At 41.8% G+C, this 19,970-nt stretch overlaps 1 protein-coding gene across 1 annotated transcript; it reads right to left on the reverse strand.

The window, feature by feature from the left end:
* Nucleotides 1–137: 137 nt before the first annotated feature.
* rbp4 (retinol binding protein 4, plasma) lies at nucleotides 138–10,188 on the reverse strand. The gene is made up of 6 exons (XM_068002463.1): nucleotides 10,083–10,188; nucleotides 9,748–9,882; nucleotides 9,537–9,670; nucleotides 9,298–9,404; nucleotides 4,983–5,195; nucleotides 138–355 (listed from the first exon to the last, which is right to left on the reverse strand). The coding sequence occupies exons 2-6, from the start codon at nucleotides 9,868–9,870 to the stop codon at nucleotides 342–344; spliced, it is 591 nt and encodes a 196-aa protein (XP_067858564.1). The 5' UTR covers nucleotides 9,871–9,882; nucleotides 10,083–10,188; the 3' UTR covers nucleotides 138–341.
* Nucleotides 10,189–19,970: the final 9,782 nt, after the last annotated feature.

Below are 19,970 nucleotides of genomic sequence, written 5' to 3' on the forward strand. Positions count from 1 at the left end.
AGTCGTATGATACAATGAACGATATTTGACTATGTAGAAATGATAGAGTTCTTTTACTAAACTTTGTTTCTCCCTTCTATAGTCAGCTTGACTTACAAAATGACATGTGGACTCTAACAATTAAAATTGTGGAAACATTTATACACGAATGTTTGTCGTAACTTTATTTGAAGAGCAATAATACCACGAAAGTAATGCATGACTGGAAATCCACTTGTATTTAAAATGTGAGTTTTAGAAAAATATATTCACAAGGTGACTGAAGCTGGTCCTGGTGCAGTGCTGCAGACCGACATTCACAGCCACACAATCTTTGCCAAAATGATGTTAATCCAGTGGATCTAAGGGCACGCACCTGCACATGAAGCAAAACGTACATTAATCAGAGACTGTAACCATAAAGTCAACAACGTCTAGGATGGACTTTAATGTATTGCTATAGTTAAGAGCAAATATTCCTTTCAATCAAAGATACAAACACTGAAAGTAAAGAAGAGTCAAAGAATCAACAGATAAATCAAAAAGCATTTAACAGTGTGACGGGCAGACATTTCCCTCTCACTCCGACAGACGTGCAATCAATTAAAACATCACCTTGCAGCGCATAACAAATAAAACAAAAACATATGGAGCCCTGCTACTGAAATAGTATTCTCACAAATCTGCCTCAATGGCAAACTTTTTACTTATTCACTAATTGTTGTTTGGTCAGGGAACTATGGAGGTTGGAGTGCGGTCATTTCATTTTGCAGTTGACAAGCAGATAGCATTTTAAGATTGTTTTGCATCCATAACAAAGTGTAATGTTTGGAGCATGACACCAAGAGTGTGATGCCTGTGTGCACTGATGTACTAGTTTTAATATATTACTAGTTGATCTCTGTGGAAGGGGAGTCAAGAGCAAGTATAGTCTTCAGGTAAAGTGGGGGTAGAGGGTTAGGGATAATTGGACCAGGACACACAGATATAATTCAGTCCCCATTTTAAAGTAATTTATTTTGTACTTATTTTTATGCAATATTTTGATTTTATATCATTATTTATAATTAAATAGCAAAACTTACAGCAATTTGGGAAGCAGAAAAGTAGAGGTGGTTGGAGCAGAGGAGTTTCTGTACAGTACAGGCTGAGTTACAGCACCACCACTGGATGTAATTAAAGCATTACAAGTTTCTATTGGCAGTTTCCACTATAAATGTGGACATAGGAATTTAGAATAGGAAAAATTGACAAGAGATATGGTTTTATAGATAGGAAGTGCATGCATTCATAAGATTTTTAATATATTATAGATAATATCTACATCTATATTATTTTAAAATGGCACATCAGCCCAGCCATCACACTCCAGGTATCGCAGTTTATTAAAGATGCAAAACAATCTCAGAAAAAAAGAGAAAGAAAACAGTTAATAACTTGGAGTCTGAAATTTACAAGTAGTCACAATTGTGCTCTGATTGACCTCAAGTTTTCAATCTGCTGGAATTGCCCATGTAGACCAATTTGTCAGAGGGAATACTTAAAACAATGGCCTTAAAGGCACAGGTAAGGTTTGCAGCTAAATATCACAATCATACTCCCCATTTTACAGGGAATCTGCCACATTCTAGCATGCATTTGTCACACTTCAAAATATCTCATGCCACACTTCAAAGCATCATATTTGTACCTGCTCTATTTAAATGTCGTTTTCATAAAATATCAATAAATCACAATTAAACAGGTGCAGAACATACCAATCAACAAATAGCTAGTTGGAGTGCAAACTAACAATCATAAGTTGGCAGTTAGGGAATAGTTGTTAATAAATAAAGTATAACCAATTCAAAAGTTCAATAACCAATTCATCAGTTAAAATATTTTTGGAAAATAGTTTAGACTACCATTTTGTTTAGCTATTAGCCTGAGCAATGTTGTATTAAATAAGATTTGCAATAAAACAAAACTTAAAAAATACATAATTCACAACAAAAATCACTAAACACACCCATAAAATTGTTCATGCGCTCTTGGAAGTCTGTCCAATATGTCTCTTCCTTCTCCCCCCTCTGCCAAGGTCTACCTTCTCTCAGCTATTAAAATTCTTCCTTCAAGTTGGTTTCAAATCATTTGGGAAAACAAGAAACACACATCTTTTTACAGCATAAGAAAGGATACAGTTCCAGTTGCACTGAGAGAATAACACTAATGCATGCTGACAAATATTCCACACAGTATGCACTTAGACTGTGGCATCTTGGGAATTTCAGGCATGGAATGATTGGTGACTCCTTTCAGCTGATAAGAGTGATAGCCCTGAGAAAAATATCAACCCCCACCCCAAGCTCAGGATCTTGAGGGAGCCTGAGGCCCCTGAGTAAAAACACTAATAAAGGCGTTCAAAGACACAAAAAAACTATTTTATGGGTAAATTTAATCACGTTATTGTGAAAAAAGTAATTTTTCATGTTTCTTATGATGTTATTTTGAGCCTTGGATATTTGAGTTCATGAAAATGGTAAATGAAAGGTTACTGAAAAGACGGTTTGAGTTGCTTGATTAGTTCAGCTTTGGTTTTTATCGGTAGATTTATTTTGGGGTTTGCTGCACCAGTAGCAAGTCTTGGTGTCTAACTGTCTAACTGTGCAGGGGTGGGGATGGAGAAGGAGGAATCCTTGTGTCTGGGAATACTAGAAGGAGAGTTCCTGAGTCTGGAAGCACTGGGGAGGGGGTTTCAGGATCTGGACTCTGCATCTAGAAGAATGTGATATTCATGGGACCTGGCAGCAATGGGGAAGACATGGGTCAGGAAGCACGGGGGAGTGTCCCATAGTATGAAAGCCTTGGGGAGAGAAGCACAGGATCTGGAAGTGTTGGGGAGGGCGAGGTTCCAGGAGTTTTGTAGTACTGAGAGGAAAGCCCGAGAGTTTGAGAGAATTTGAGGGGGCCCTAGAGTATACACCATAGCTGGAGGCTGGAGGACTGTGGGGAGCTGAAGTATGGCTAGTGGCAGGAGGGCCAAGGTGTTAAAGGCTGGTGGTGTGCAGGGGGCAAGTGGAGCATGGCTGGAGGCCAGAGGGCCAGGGGAGTGGTAGAGCAGTGTTAGAGGCCAAGGGGAGCAGGGGGTGGGAGTTGTGGAACATAATTGGAGGTTGGAGGGCTGGGGAGAAGTAGAGCAGTATTGGATGCTGGGGTGAGCAGGGGAGAGGTGGAGCATGATTAGAGGTTGGGGAGAGAGGGAATGAATGGCACAGCCAGAAGAAAGATGCAGTAGATCCAGAGGAAACAGGCCAGGGGCTACTGTGGGAGCTATTGCAAATGAACCGACTGGCTGAGGGGGAGGAGATGGGGAAGGGGAAGGAATGGTGGCAGTGATGAGTGTCATTTTCCTCTGATGAGGTTAAGTGGGCAATTAGAGACATCCGTGTTTCTGGCTGCGGGAGTCATTTTCTCGGGTGCAGGGAATTGGGTCCCCCATAAAGTGCCAAAAGAAAGAATATTGAAAAATTTAAATTCAAAATGATAAAACTTACATATCTCTGTAGAAAGAAAGATTGAATATCGATAAATGGAAGCCTACAGTGACTCCACACTAACAGACTCCAGGGGGTCATAGGCAGATTGGAGAAATGGGTGGACACATGGCAGATGAAATTTAATGTAGAGAAGTGTGAAGTGATACATTTTGGTAAGAAGAATGAGGAGAGGCAATATAAACTAAATGGTACAATTTTAAAGGGGGTGCAGGAACAGAGAGATCTGGGGGTGCACGTACACAAATCTTTGAAGGTGGCGGGAAAAGTTCAGAAGGCTGTTAAAAAAGCATATGGGATTCTGGACTTTATTAATAGAGGCATAGAGTACGAAAGCAAGGAAATTATGTTAAACCTTTATAAAACACTTATTTGGCCTTGGCTGGAGTATTGTGTTCAATTCTGGGTACCACACTTTAGGAAGGATGTCAAGGCCTTAGAGAGGGTGCAGAAGAGATTTACTAGAATGGTACCAGGGATAAGGGACTTCAGTTAAGTGGAGAGACTGGAGAAGTTGGGGTTGTTCTCCTTAGAACAGAAAAGGTTAAGAGGAGATTTGATAGAGGTGTTCAAAATCATGAACGATTTTGATAGAGTAAATAAGGAGAAACTGTTTCCAATGGCTGAAGGATCGGTATCCAGAGGACACAGATTTATGGTGGTCGGCAGAAGAGCCGGAGGCGACATGAGGAAACATTTTTTTACGCAGCGAGTCGTAATGATCTGGAATGCACCGCCTGAAAGGGTGGTGGAAGCAGATTCAATAGTATCTTTCAAAAGGGAAAAAAATTGCCGGCCTATGGGGAAAGAGCAGGGGAATGGGACTAATTGGATAGCTCTTTCAAAAAGCCGGCACAGGCACGATAGGCTGAATGGCCTCCTGTTATGCTCTACCTACTATGATACAGGGTAGATTTTTTGTCTTCACTGCATGGGCAGTATTCTGGTGAGGCAGAATGCTCAACCCTATATAGAACTCGTTTGATTTTTATTCCATTGTTTAATGAAAATTAGGTAGGTTGTGTAAAGGGTGTGAATCCGCCCCACCAGATCACAGCCCACGTCATGAAGGCAAAAATCGACACCTTTGGGTGGTGGAGCTCGGAGCTGAGACAGAGGATCTACAGCGCCATCACTGGTGGAAGACCTGCAACTGCATGCTGAAGACTAGAATGATTTCAAAATAATGTATGGTATTACAGGGAGCCAGTACAGGTCATTGAGCAGGGTAACATTGGAAATCCTGTAAGAGTACCTCCTAGCATCAGAGGGAAGCATTACAACCCCCTGTGGATATTTTAACAGGTGAATCCCCACAGGAATGTTTACATAGCATTTTTAAAACACACATTATATATCTATATATATATCTATAGATATATAAATCATTTTTATAGGATTACAATTCCATCAACCTTGTCCATAAAAGAATAATAATGTTTGATTTCTGATCATCTATGATGCATTTACCTGCTTGAAGGACACGTCTGTATTTGAATGCCAGGCAAAGATGCTCTTGCCATTTACGGACTATGCGTTGTGTTTCAAGGGTCAGTCCTTTAGGATCCCGCGAGAACACAAATGAATAGCTATCTGCACAAGTTCCATTATCATTCAGCTTTCGGCATGTATATGTGATGGCATAGGTATCATAATCTGTGTCAATAATCCAGTGATCGTCATCTGGAAGAAAAAAAACATGTTGCCATGTATTTTTTATCCTAACGAATAGCAATGCAACTTAGTCCCTGATTTTTAAAAAAATATTATGAAAAACCTAGATGAAGGACCAAGGCTTATAGTGCAGGACACCCCAAGGTGAAGAGAGTAAGACTGAGACAAGATAAATCAAGAAGTAGTGATTAGCTCGAGTTTTGAAAGTGTGTAGGTAACAGGAGGAAGGGAAGGCTGAGGGAATTAAGAAGTTCTACAGTCTTGAGGTTCCCATAGAGAATGAGTTAGAGCAGCAGACAGTATGGTAAGACATTATTTCACCCCAATACAGGGAGTGAGAAGAGTATGGTATATTTGGAGCTTAGAATGAACAAGAGGGGAAATTTCAAAGACCAATGTCCATAGTATTATCAACACGACAGGACAGGTTGTTACACTTACAACATTGGTTTCACACCATCTGTTTGATTCTATTTCACAAACGTGGAACTCCAAGGCCTTAGTTTATTAGATGAGAAGGTTTTATTGTACGGTAACGTAAATAGGGATTCCTTTAGCAGTTAAACTAATAACTGAACAAAGGAGTTTGTCTTGCATTAAATAAAAGCATCGTAAATAAACCCTACAGTGGAAATTATTCTGCCAGGCTAAAGTGGCTTACCCTAGCAACCAGAACATCATCATACCACTGGGACAGCATCTTCTATTTTGGAGGTGGCCTTATAGGTTGGGTATGGTGACCTGGGCATTGTAATTAATACATGCTTGTAAGTGGTTTTAATAAAGGAGAAGTGTAATGCCATTCCTAAATGCATTGCACAACAGAGTAAAAGAGACTTTGTTTCTTTAGCAAACATAAATATTCTTAACATAAGCCATTGAGAGTGGACCATATATGCAGGCAAATATACTGCAATAAAATAGGAATAAAAAGGAATAGTAAAATGACCAGGGAGAAACACAGAGGATCCTTGGGCGCACAAGTGTCATTAGTGGAAAAATCATTCCTTTAGTTTTAAGTTCAAATACTTTCTGAGAATGAAACCAGTTATACGCCCATTAACAACCATGTGCAATGCAATATGTAGCAGTGAACATGATTGGTGGGATTCAAACATTGCAACATCATGGCAATTCAAATTATTCCCATACACAGCATTAGGGGGAGGCACACAGAAAATAGTTAATAATTGTCCAATTTCTCATTAGCAATGGCCTTTACAATCTTTACATGCTATTAATGGATCTCCTGTGATACTGGTCACTGTGCAGGTCATTTTCAACATTGCCATGAAAATCGGGCAGATTCTACATCAGGTGGGCAATCCGCTCCGCTAGGTTCCTGCCCAGGCAAGTTGAAAATTCACCCTGGTGAGTGAGAGGATATACTGATTTATGATGACAGAAGTGTTTAACATGGAATAACACGAGTGGTTCTCTCATGGTTAGGAGGTTATGCTGTAGTTGACAGGGGAGGGGGGGAGTGTGGGTGTCGCTGAATGGAGTTGGATAAAAGTTTGTCAGAGATATGCACAGAAACGGTTAGATTAGTGTTTTTGATAGTGTAGTTGCTAGATATTAAATAAGTGCTAGTTTCTTCACCCATAAATAAACAAATCCAATCTCCTCATACCATGGTTACTAATTAAATAAATGTGCATGAAACATGGGAGTGAGGGGCAGCTCAGGATGGAACAGGTGGTTCGGGGGGAAGATGGGCAGCTCTTGTGCACCACATTGTTGCATAATTCCACCCCACCCCCTGGTGAATGGTGTAGAGAATGTGGGAATGTGAACGATCAGGTTAGAGAGAATGCAGGGGGCAAGACACCTAACCCTGGGTCTGCACATTGGGAGTAAAAACCAAACTGGAGTAAAATTCCAAAGAGTGATTGGGAGCGTGGGAGGGACCTGCCTCGCGAACATAACTAAACCTCTGGGCTGCTTTAAATATAAATTACATTGTTTTTCATGTCAAAGTTACCTCAGATTAAGTTTAAAAGTTTGTGCTTTACATTGCAGTGTTTTGATATTTTTATAGAAAAAAAACAATTATTGTTACCTTTACAGTCTTAGTGATGGCTTGTTGGCTTTGTTTGTCAGTCATTTTCCATTGATGGACAAAGTGGAGGGACAGAGCATCCAAACAACAAGTTTTGGCAGGTTCTATGACTGGCCAGTTTTGCTGTCAATTATAATTTTTAAAAACCCTGGTGCATTCTATAGCTGCAAAGCTCCAGAATGTGATGGTGTTCATTAGACTCAGAATGGAGCAAATCTTAAATTACATTCTGGGAGTTTTAGTGCAGAGGTTGACTGCTTATTGGGATACTAGTACATTCTGGGAGATTTGTCCACAGGGTTTAAACAAAGTGACAGTGGTATTTGGAAGCTACAGTATGCTCCCTAATGCAGCATCTTCGTTCAGCCATAACAATGGCAGCTTTGGGGAGCCTTGACCTTAAGTCTCTCGTGCTTCTCAGAGAAAGATAAATAGAATCATAGAATCATAGAAAGGTTACAGCACGGAAGGAGGCCATTCGGCCCATCGAGTCCGCGCCGGCTCTATGAAAGAGCAATCCAGCTAGCTCCACTATCCTGCCCTTTCCCCGTAGCCCTGCAATTTTTTTCCTTTCAAGTACTTATCCAGTTCCCTTTTGAAGGCCATGATTGAATCTGCCTCCACCACCCCCTCGGGCAGTGCATTCCAGATCCTAATCTGATCTCTGATGGAAAACACTGTTGGAGACATTTCAAACATGGATAAGGTTGTTGTATAGGTAAGTTAATCAATTTCTTGTGAATCTGGTAATTTTTAATGCTTTATTATGTAAGAAACTTTATTTCCAATACTGAATCATCAATTTAGGAAGAAGACAAAATGGCATGCTGAAAGGATTTTCAAAAAGTATTTGGAGACATTTCATTACTTCTTCTCCTTGCTAAATGCTTATTTTCAGTTGGTAATTTATGAACATTGTGAATGGGTAGCTTGCTATTTGTTTATTGATAGGTTTCCTACCTGTTCAGTTGTGATATGTTGCTGTGTTCTGAATATAGCATTTGAGCTAATCAGGTGCAAGTTTGACACATACTTTGCATATGTAACAAAGTGTGACACTGAGATGTGATGAATGTGGGCTAGACATTTTTATGGATAAAGTGACTTATAATCTGTACATATAACCCTCTAAGTCTGGAGAGTCCAGGCTGCAGCTCCCAAGCCCTGCCAATCTAACCCACCAAGCCCTGCCAATCACCCCCTCCCCCAGCCCTGTGAATCTAACCCACCAAGCCCTGCCAATCACCACCCCCCCCCCTCAGCCCTGTGAATCTGACCCACCAAGCCCTGCCAATCTGACCCACCAACCTCTGCCAATCTGACCCAAGCCCTGCCAATCTGACCCACCAACCTCTGCCAATCTGACCCAAGCCCTGCCAATCTGACCCACCAAACTCTGCCAATCTGACCCAAGTCCTGCCAATCTGACCCACCAAGCCCTGCCAATCTGACCCAAGTCCTGCCAATCTGACCCACCAAGCCCTGCCAATCTGACCCACCAAACTCTGCCAATCTGACCCAAGTCCTGCCAATCTGACCCACCAAACTCTGCCAATCTGACCCAAGTCCTGCCAATCTGACCCACCAAGCCCTGCCAATCTGACCCACCAAACTCTGCCAATCTGACCCAAGTCCTGCCAATCTGACCCACCAAGCTCTGCCAATCTGACCCACCAAGCTCTGCCCACCAAGCTCTGCCAATCTGACCCACCAAGCCCTGCCAATCTGACCCACCAAGCCCAAGCAACTCTGTTCTTTTTGCCCTTATTTCTTACTCATTGGTTTGTCCTGTTTGAATTTGTGGGGGTGAAAAGTTTGAAAATGGCTGTTCTTTGTGCTGTTACCCAGAACAGCGAGGTCTTTTTAACATCAACAACTTGAGACATATAAAAATGAATGAGAACATAGGTTGAAACTTTAAATGCGGCCCCTGGTCTATGGTATAACCTGTCCAGTATCACAGGTGAAGTGCGGGATGCCTGGTTTTAACTTTTACTTTGAAACAAAACTGCTGGTGACCTTCATCCCCTCTGCACACTGGTTACTCACCGCCTTTCTGGAGGTGCTCGGCCGCTCCCCAGTATTTCAGTTTGAACTTGGCGGGGTCCTCGGTATCGTTGAAAGTTCCCATCATTTCGGCGCACACAATCCACCCACTGCAATAATAAAAGAAAGACAACGTGCAGATGGTGGTTAGAACAGAGGAGGGAGAGAGAGAGAGGGGGGGAGACAGGGAGGGGTGTGTGGCGCGCAGTACAGTAAAAGCTGGGCTGGGGACAAGTGCTTACGGTAGCAGGGTCACCAGTCCTGTCGCTTTGGCAATCATCGTCTCGTTTTCAATCTTGAACTCGGCGTGAATGTTACTCTCCAGAAAAATGCCCACCGGATCCTTCTTGGCGAAAGCGTACCATTTTCCCGCATACTGTAAAGAGAAAGGGCAGACAGTTAGGCGAGACTCCTCTCCTGCTAACACCTGAGTCACCGAGACACCCAACTTACCTGGGTCTTGTTGAAACTTCCTTTCACTTGGAAATTGTTCACGACGCAGTCGGACTTTGCGAAGCAACTGGAAATGGAAAGCAGGGCAACCAGAAGCCCCAAGATCTTGCACTGTACCACCATCCTTCAGAATCTCTATAGTAAAACAAACATCCACACAGTCACACAATATTAAATGTAATGGGACAAACCCTCCTAGACTTTTCAGGCAGTCTAGTTGCAACTGCTAACACTGGCCTCTTACATACCGAAACTCATGTACTTAATCCGTCTAGAGTGTGTGGTACAAATCTCGATTCACTCGTATTTCGATATCAATCAAAATGGGGATTTACCTTTAATCCAGTTGTGAATAAAACGCTGTGAGCAACTCTTCCGTACAGTTAGTTGGCTCCCTACACCTATATATACATCGATCACCCCCACCCCCAGCCTGTGTCGTCTTTCTTTCGTAATCTATCCTTCCCTCCCCCACCCAAACAGGGAAAAGCTTTGGAATGTAAATCATTGACACAGACCCTATTCTCAAGAGTTACATAACTGCATGATTGATCGTCAACTCAGTCCCACTGCACCCTTCACAAACACACACTGCTGATTTTTCACATTCATTTAACTCCGTGAAATATTCTCAAGTGATGCGGGATTGCTGAGTGGAGCTATGTTTCTCCAGTTGGGTTGAAGCAGCACAACTTATGCTACTCACATCTGGCAGCCATCGACAAATAATGAGGTGGTGCCTGCTTCTTGACAGAACGCAGATGCTCTCCGACTGTTTAATATTCGCTTTCACAACAATTTTTCTTGTATAATCCTCTTTCCCTTGCACAATCCTCTATATTCCACAAATAACTGGCACCAAAGTTGACAGTTCTTGGCTGTGCAGATGTTTGTGAGACTTGCTGGAAACTGGGTCAGTGCCATGTACTGAAATGTTGCACTTTGTACGAGTGGAATATATTTGTTAAAACGATGTTATCTGCACGCTGACTTTAGTTTTTGCAAGTAAACTTATTCTGGAACAAAAGCTTTATCAAGTTCAATGTGCCTCTAAGTTTATTGGTAAACTTTTTTTAGTTGCATAATTCAATAGGGTCCACGTCACAAAATGATATAACTGGGCCTTTGTTGTATTTCATTACAGGTAGGGCAGAAATGCTTCACTGGAGTATATATTTATGATGTCTGTTACTGCATCTTTGTTGCTGGTATTGCATTGAGATTCTCAGCCCACCAATGCACCTTTAAGAGATGATTTTTGCTTTGTACCATAGCAGCAAAATGACTCCCAGTGCCTGCTTTTCTCTGTCCCCATTTTCTCCTCTTACCCCTCCTTCCCAAAAGGTGGTAACTTGTGCTGGACTACAGGTCCCATTACCTTGCCCAAATAACTGCTCTTCATATCATAGCTAGACAGTGAAGCATAGATTTTCCAATCAGGCATAAGTAATAATGTGTGAATTCATGTAGTGCCATCAAGTGCCACAAATGGGGAATTTACATTCCAACAAGGAGTCTGGCCTCCATATGAACTGGCTGCAAAATGGACCCCGGTATATAGTGCTTGTACAATATACTGACATCATGCCGTCACTGAACAACACTGACCTTCCACAACCTTGTCCCTCCCTACCTCTGTAATTTTCTCCAGCCCTACAAGCCTCTAAGAACTCTGCATTCCTCCAACTTTGGACTCTTGTGCATCCCCCACTCCCTTTACCCCATCATTGGTGGTTGTGCCTTCAACCGTCTAGGCCCTAAGCTCTGGAATTCCCTTCTTAAACATCTCCATTTCTCCACCTCCCTCTCCTCCTTTAAGTCCATCTTTGACCAAGCTTTTAGCCACCCATCCTAATATTCCCTTCTCTGGTTCAGTGTCAATTTTTGTCTGATTACGCTCCTGTGAAGCGCCTTGGGACATTTTCCTATATTAATGGCGCTATATAAATGCAAGTTGTTGTTGCTTACTGGGACTGCCAGTAGTTGGGAAGACTGAGTAAAAAAAAACTAGTCTACCTGGCTAAGCTGCCAGTCTTAAACAATCAGTTGAATTTAGCTTGTAGATGCTGCAGCAGCGTGAGACCCATTAACTGGAGCCTGTGGCTTGTAAAAGTAACGTATTTTTGTATCATGTTACACTGAAGCATGCTGCATACTACAAATTATGAAAGTATGAGTATGTGTTATAATCACAGTAATAAAAATCAATAAAATATAATGCATTTTAAATATTATATGTCATAACCTATTAAAGTTATAGTGCCTTCCTGAAAACCTATTTGGTGATAACCTTTCTCTATTTGGAAGAGTAGCAGAAGAGCAGTACATGATTTTCATAATACAGCTACTTTTCCAACTATGACCACCCTACCAGTTAGGGCACTGGCTTGTGGGGTTATCTGGAGCCATGTAAGAGGAACCATGGACCCCGGGGAAGCTGCATTTTAATACAAGTTACTGCACTGGTGTTCTTTTTGGTCAATCAAGCAGATGTAGGTTTTTGCTTAACCGATATGGATTACACACTTATTCCTTATACGAACACATTCCACTTGCTCAAGACTAGATAGCTTAGGCACAGGCTATTGGAACTAAAGCTTAGGGACTATAGTTAGGACCATCCTAACAGTTGGTGCATAAATTTGCAGGATTATCTGGATTGTCCTGAGGTTGTGAAAGGCGCTATATAAATGCAAGATCTTTCTTTCTTCTTTCTTTATCTGGAGCTCATTGAGATGAATTCTGGCCCCGAGTGACAGGCCTACCCCTCTGGGTTCCATTAGCGAGCTAGGTGGCTGGCCTATCATTAGCAATGCCCCGAAGAATCACAGACCTGCCTAGTACAGATGTTGGATTACGCAGTCTACCACAGAAAGTTGACATGGTTCTGAGGTTCCATCATCAGGTGTGTCATCTTTGAACCAAAAATACCCGACTTCCCTCACTTTCCCCCCTCCCTACCCCCCCCCACATGAGGAGGACAGCCACTAGCTGATCAGTGGGCAACTGATAAGTGTTGGTTTGACCATCGCAAGGTAGGAAGCAGGTAACAGGAGCTCTTCATGAGCAGCCTAATGAGCATACTCACAACTCACCATAAGACATGTGAATCTATTGCTACCATCCCCATAGCATGGACACGCACCCTACCCCATTGGATAAATGGCCTAGCTCTAATTTTAAGATTGTGCCCCCTTGTTCTGGATTACCCACCAGAGGAAATAGTTTCTCTGTATCCACCCTATCAAATCCCTTAATCATTTTAAATATCTTGATTAGATCACTGCTTAACCTTCTAAACTGAAGAAAATACAAGCTAAGTTTATTCAATCTGTCCTCATAATTGAACCCTTTAAGCCCAGTATCATTCTGATGAATTTGCCCTGTACCCCCTCCAAAGCCAATCATTGGCACTAGACCAGTTTTAACTGTGATTGAAGACAGATTTTAGCCAATAGAAAAATAATTTAGAATCATAAAATTTTATAGCATAAAAGAGGGCCATTCAGCCCATTACGCTTGTGCCCGTTCTCAGAAAGAGCTAGCCACCCAGTCCCATTCCCCAGCCCTTTCCCCCAATCTTTAAATTTTTATTTTTCAAATAATTATCCACTTCCCTTTTAAAAGATATTATGGATTCTGTTTCCACCACTATTTCTGGCAAGGCCTTCCATTTCCTAACAAACCTCTGTATATAAAAAACAAATTCTCTGAACCTCTCCCTTTGTTCTTTTGAGGATGATCTTAAATTTATGCCCTCTAATTACTGGCTTACTGACCAGTGGAAATAGTTCTTTCCGATTTACTTCATCAAAACCTCACACAACTTTATGATCATTCAGTGTAATTGTGCACCCTTCTGGATAAAAACAATCCACTGATCCTAATTCATCTCCCGAATGATCCTCCTGACCTCAGAACACACTGGATCACCTTTGCAGACACTCTTGATTGTTTTGAAGAGTCTTCAGGTAATGCATTAAACATAGAAAACATAGAAACATAGAAAATAGGAGCAGGAGTAGGCCATTCAGCCCTTTGATCCTGCTCTGCCATTCAATATGATCATAGCTGATCCTTTATCTCAATATCATATTCCCATTCTCTCCCCATACCCCCTTGATGTCTAGAAATCTATCTAGCTCCTTCTTAAATATATTCAGTGACTTGGCCTCCACAGCCTTCTGTGGTAGAGAATTCCACAGCTTCACCACCCTCTGAGTGAAGAAATTTCTCCTCATTTCAGTCCTAAATGTCCTACCCTGTTTCCAGAGACTGTGACCCCTGTGATCCCCAGCCAGGGGAAACATCCTCCCTGCATCCAGTCTGTTTGGCCCTGTCAGAATTTTATATGTTTCAATGAAATCCCCTCTCATTCTTCTAAACTCGAGTGAATACAGGCCTAGTCGACCCAATCTCTCCTCATATGACAGTCCTGCCATCCCAGGAATCAGTCTGGTGAACCTTCGCTGCACTCCCTCCATGGCAAGTATATCCTTTCTTAGGTAAGGAGACCAAAACTGCACACAATACTCCAGGTGTGGTCTCACCAAGGCCCTGTATAACTGTAGTAAGACATCCTTGCTCCTGTACTCAAATCCTCTTGAAATGAAGCCCAACATACCATTTGCCTTCCTAACTGTTTGCTGCACCTGCATATTTGCTTTCAGTGACTAGTGTACAAGGACACCCAGGTCCCTTTGTACATCAACATTTCCCAATCTATCACCATTTAAATAATACTCTGCCTTTCTGTTTTTCTTTCCGAAGCGGCTAACTTCACATTTATCCACATTATACTGCATCTGCCATGTATTTGCCCACTCACTCAACTTGTCTAAATCGCCTTGAAGCCTCTTTGCATCCTCCTCACAACTCATGATCTCACCTAGTTTTGTGTCGTCAGCAAACTTGGAAATATTACATTTGGTTCCCTCATCCAAATCATTGATATATATTGTGAATAGCTGGGGCCCAAGCACTGATCCCTGTGGTACCCCACTAGGCACTGCCTGCCACCCCAAAAAAGACCCATTTATTCCTACTCTCTGTTTCCTGTCTGTTAACCAATTTTTAATTCATGCCAGTATATTACCACCAATCCCATGTGCTTTAATTTTCTAACCTCTTATGTGGGACGTTATCAAAGGCCCTCTGAAAATCCAAATACACCACATCCACTGGTTCTCCCTTATCTATTCTACCAGTTACATCCTCAAAAAATTCCAGTGGGTTTGTCAAACACGATTTCCCTTTCATAAATCCATGCTGACTTTGTCTAATCCCGTTGATATTTTCTAAGTGTCCTGTTATCACATCCTTTATAATAGACTCTAGCATTTTCCCTACTACTAATGTTAGGCTAACCGGTCTGTAGTCCCCTGTTTTCTCTCTCCCTCCTTTTTTAAATGGTGTGGTTACATTTGCCACCCTCCAATCTGCAGGAACTATTCCATAATCTATAGAATTATGGAAGATGACAATGCATCCACTACTTCTATGGCTACCTCTTTTAGTACTCTGTGATGCAGATTATCAGGCCCTGGGGATTTATCGGCTTTCAGTCCCATTAATTTCTCCAGTACTATTTTTTTACTAATACTATTCTCCTTTATTTCCTCCTTCTCACTAGTCCCTTAGTTCCCTAGGATTTCTGGGAAGTTATTTGCTTCCTCTTCTGTGAAGGCAGAACCAAAGTATTTGTTTAATTGCTCTGCCATTTCCTTGTTCCCCATTATAAATTCTCTCGTTTCTGACTGTAAGGGACCTACATTTATCTTCACTAATCTTTTTCTTTTTACATACTTGTAGAAGCTTTTACAGTCCACTTTTATGTTCCTTGCAAGTTTACTCTCATACTCTATTTTTCCCCTCTTAATCAATCTCTTGGTCCTTTTTTGCTGAATTTTAAACTGATCCCAATCCTCAGGCTTGCTACTTTTTCTGGCAACTTTATATGACTCCTCTTTGAATCTAATACTATCCTTAATTTCTTTTGTTAGCCATGGTGGGGCCGCTTTTCCTTTTGTGTTTTTGCGCCAGAAAGGAATGTATAATTGTTGCAATTCATGCATTTGTTCCTTTAAATGTTAGCCATTGCCTATCCACCGTCATGCCTTTTAATGAAGCTCCCCAATCTATCATAGCCAACTCACTCTTCATAGCTTCGTAGTTTCCTTTGTTTAGATTTAGGACCTTAGTTTCAGATTGGACTGCTTCACTTTCCATCATAATAAAGAATTCTATCATGTTATGGTCACTCTTCCCTAAAAGACCCCGCACAACAAGATTATTAGTTAACCCCTCCTCATTGCACAAATCTAGGATAGCCTGTTCTCTGGTTGGCTTCTCAACATACTGGTCTAAAAAACCATCTCGTACACACTCTAGGAATTCATCCTCCACAGTATTATTGCTAATTTGGTTTGGCCAGTCTATATGTAGATTAAAGTCACCCATGATTACTGTTACGTGCTTCTCTAATTTCCTGGTTGATCCCATCCCCTACATTACCACTACTGTTTAGAGGTCTATAGACAACTCCCACCAGTGTTTTCTGCCCCTTGGTGCTTCTTAACTCCACCCAGACTGATTCTACATCTTGATTTTCTGAGCCAACACCCTCTCTCACTATTGCTCTGATTTCATCCTTTACTAACAACACCCACCTCATTTTCCTTTTTGCCTGTCCTTCCTAAATATCGAATACCCTCGGATATTCAGCTCCCAGCCTTGGTCACCCTGCAGCCATGTCTCCATAATTGCATTTATATCGTATCCGTTTACATCTATTTGTGCTGTTAATTCGTCTACCTTATTATGAATGCTTCGTGCATTCAGATACAGTGCCTTGAGATTTGTCTTTTTAACATTTTTAGACATCTTAACATTTTTTTGTACTATGGCCCTATTTGTCTTATTACCATTTTTTCTCACCCGGACCCTATTTGTTAGTGCATTCTTTTGTTTGTACGCTCTGTCCCTTCCTGACACAATCTGGTTATCCTTACCCAATCACTTTCCTGCATTGCTTCCTTGTCTTTTCTCTTTAGCATTCTAGATTTCTCTCCACCGGGACCCTCCCCCCTCCTTATTTAGTTTAAAGCCCCATCTACCTCCCTAGTTATTCGATTCGCTAGAATTCTGGTCCCAGCATGGTTCAGGTGTAGTCTGTCCCAACGGAACAGCTCTCTCTTTCCCCAGTACTGGTGCCAGTGCCCCACGAATCAAAATCCACTTCTCCCACACCAACCTTTGAGCCACGCATTCATCTCTCTGATCCTATTGACCCAATGCCAATTTGCTCGTGGCTCAAGTAATAATCCAAGGATTATCACCTTTGAGGTTGTGCTTTTTCATTTAGTCCCTAGCTGCTCAAACCACCTCAGCAGAACCTTTTTCTTAGTCCTACCTATGTCATTGGTACCTACATGGACCATGACAACTGTGTCCCTCCCCTCCCACTCCAAGTTCTTCTCCAGCCTGGAGGAGATGTCCTTAACCCTGGCACTGGGTAGGCACCATAGCCTTCGGGACTCATACTCCTGGCTGCAGAGAACAGTGTCTATCCCCCTAACTATACTGTCGCTTACTACAACCACCTTCCTTTTTACTCCCCCCACTTGAATGGCTTCCTGTATCACTGTGCTGTGGTCAATTTGCTTGTCCTCCCCACAGTCCCTGCACTTGTCCACAAGGTTGCAAGAACCTCGAATCTACTGGGCAAGTGCAGGGACTGAGGCTCCTGCAACACTACCACCTGGATCCCTGTACCTGCCTCACTCGCAGTCACACCCTCCTGTCCCTGACCACGTGTCAATTCTAAAGTATTTAATCTAAGGGGTTTGGCTGCCTCCTGGAGCAAAAGGTCCAGGTAGCTTTTTCCCTCCCTGATGTCTCGCAACGTCTGCAGCTCGGACTCTAGCTCCTCAACTTGGAGCCGAAGTTCATCGAGCCGCAGACACTTGCTGCAGATGTAGTCGCCCTGGACAAAAATGTCCACAAGCTCCCACATATTGCAGCAGCAACATATCTCCTGTTCTCCCATTATTTTATTTATTTAATTAATTAATGTAGTGTTAATCAAATTATTTACCTCATTTAATTTATTAGATTAATTAAATTGAGTTTAGTTTAAAAAATGTATCTATATGCTGTATGTTAACTTAAAACCTAGCCCACAGTCACTACCATTCACTTACCTGCCTCACCTGTGATGTCACACTGCAGTCTTCTCTTGTCGCAGGTCTGCTGCTGCTTTTATCCCCGTTCTCGGTCTGCTGCTGCTCAGGTCCGCCGCCGCTCTGCAAAACAAGTTAGGAAAAGCAAGGCAAAGCAGCACCTCCTTCTCCACTTCACTGAACTCCCAAACTTACCAAACTCTCAAGCTGCTCACTCTGTGCCCACTGCACTCAGTGCCGGTTGCACTCACAGGCCCCTGTATTTCTACTGTTTGTGACTCAGATGTGTCAGCCCTGCTCTGCTACTGTTTTGGGAACCAGTTTAATCTAGCTAACTAATTAACTAACTACAGCAGCTCTCCAGTAAAGGCCTTCTGCTTTTGTTTTAGTTACACACGTAATCTTAGTTTGTCTTGGACCAATTGTTTTAGTCGTGCCCTCCTCGTAGAAGGGAGCATTTGTCAGTAACTGGCAATGGGGGAAACTGATGCCTTTTCAATGGTTCCAGCAAAATAATCCTGACTGCTCTCCATCCCTTAACAGGAGCCTGTTTAGTGGATGGGTGACTGGCACGCTCTGCATGGTAACCTATGTTTGTAAGAAATGGAAAAAGCTTGCCAATCACCTTTTTCATGAGGAAGCTGCTCCTTTAATTCCAGATATAATTGTGGAAAATTTGTTTTAACTTAAATGACGCTATACAGAAAATGTGCACCAACACCTGCACCCTAATTTCTTACACTAACTGAACTTATGCCCGAAGCTGTTAAATTTAGTTGGAGCATTAATTCATTAGGGCAGGCACTGAGACCTCTAATATGATATAGCTGGACAATGAATATTTGTATAATTATTGTTCCTTTAAAGGTATTTACTGTGAAACAATTTTTGGGTGAACACCAGTAATAAATGTCGGTGAGTTGGAATGTGATCAGATCTTGTATTTTATGTGAAGATTTTCCTGGGAATTGTGACAAACCCTGGCTGTTAGATGACATACTGGATTAGATGAAATTCCTGAAAAAGGCTGGGAGGAGATAAATATCCTTTACAAAACCCTTCTGAAATAACATTACATATATAATATATTGGCATGAAATATTATCAGTAATATTCCAAAAGAAAGCTAAAAGAAAAACAATAGTTAGAAAACTATAATAAGCACAAATTAGCAGATGTTAGAAATCTGAAACAAAAACAGAAAATGCTCAGCCAGTCAGGCAACATCTGCGGGGAGAGAAGAGACCAGCTAACATTTCAAGTGTAGATCCTTCACCAGATTATACGATTGAAATAGTTCTGCCACAGAATACATTTTAATATATATTTTTATTCGTAAAGGTTACAGATCCAATGACCCTGTGTACCGGCATACGTCTAAATCTGCTGAATTCGACCCAACGCAGAAAGCTCTTATGTAATTTGGGTAAAAAAGGTTCTTGCCTCCTCTTGACAGCTCGTATACGTTTCCTGCACAAAATTCCCAGATTACTGCAACCAGTCTCTCCAGGGAAGTGATAGAAAACCGCATGAAACCAGGTAGAAAATACCTGGAGAAAAGTGCCAGTTATCATAAGGTGAAAACAACCGTGAGACAGAACACTATTCGCATTAATTTCTCAGGACCCTGTGGCTGGCTGTCAGTCCTCTGACTGGTACAATTCTCTTGCCTTCAACCGCTAGCATTTGTCCTGTTGGAGCCATTCTCAGTAGGTTTAACTGGGTGAAGCTCTCCTATTGATCAGCGCCGATCACTACCACCGATGTACCGAGTTAGTGTCATTGTTCAATATTTAAAACGCGAAAGATTTTTAGCTATTCTCGACTTCTGATAGATTCCCAACAATAGAACGGCGCCGAGCTAAATTTGAATATTTTTTCACTCTTTTTAGATTATTGTTTAAATTCGGAAAGTACATGATTAGCGGACACTCTAATCTCCAAGGTGTAAATAGACCTTTGATCGTATTATGGGGAATTACATGAAGCAAGAAGTTTTACCTCTTCCATAATGCGGCTTCTCCAGCCTCCCAACAGTGTGAC

The sequence above is a fragment of the Heptranchias perlo genome, chromosome 21 (genome assembly GCF_035084215.1).
Source record: "Heptranchias perlo isolate sHepPer1 chromosome 21, sHepPer1.hap1, whole genome shotgun sequence".
NCBI lineage: Eukaryota > Metazoa > Chordata > Chondrichthyes > Hexanchiformes > Hexanchidae > Heptranchias > Heptranchias perlo.

Bases quoted from the DNA above. Each gene is read 5' to 3' on its own strand.
- rbp4 (XM_068002463.1), bottom strand. From the start codon at position 9,870: ATGGTGGTACAGTGCAAGATCTTGGGGCTTCTGGTTGCCCTGCTTTCC. The intron at 9,671-9,747 runs GTAAGTTGGGTG...TTCTCTTTACAG, and splicing joins GAAGTTTCAACAAGACCCAG to TATGCGGGAAAATGGTACGC. The intron at 9,405-9,536 runs GTAAGCACTTGT...TTATTATTGCAG, and splicing joins GGACTGGTGACCCTGCTACC to TGGGTGGATTGTGTGCGCCG.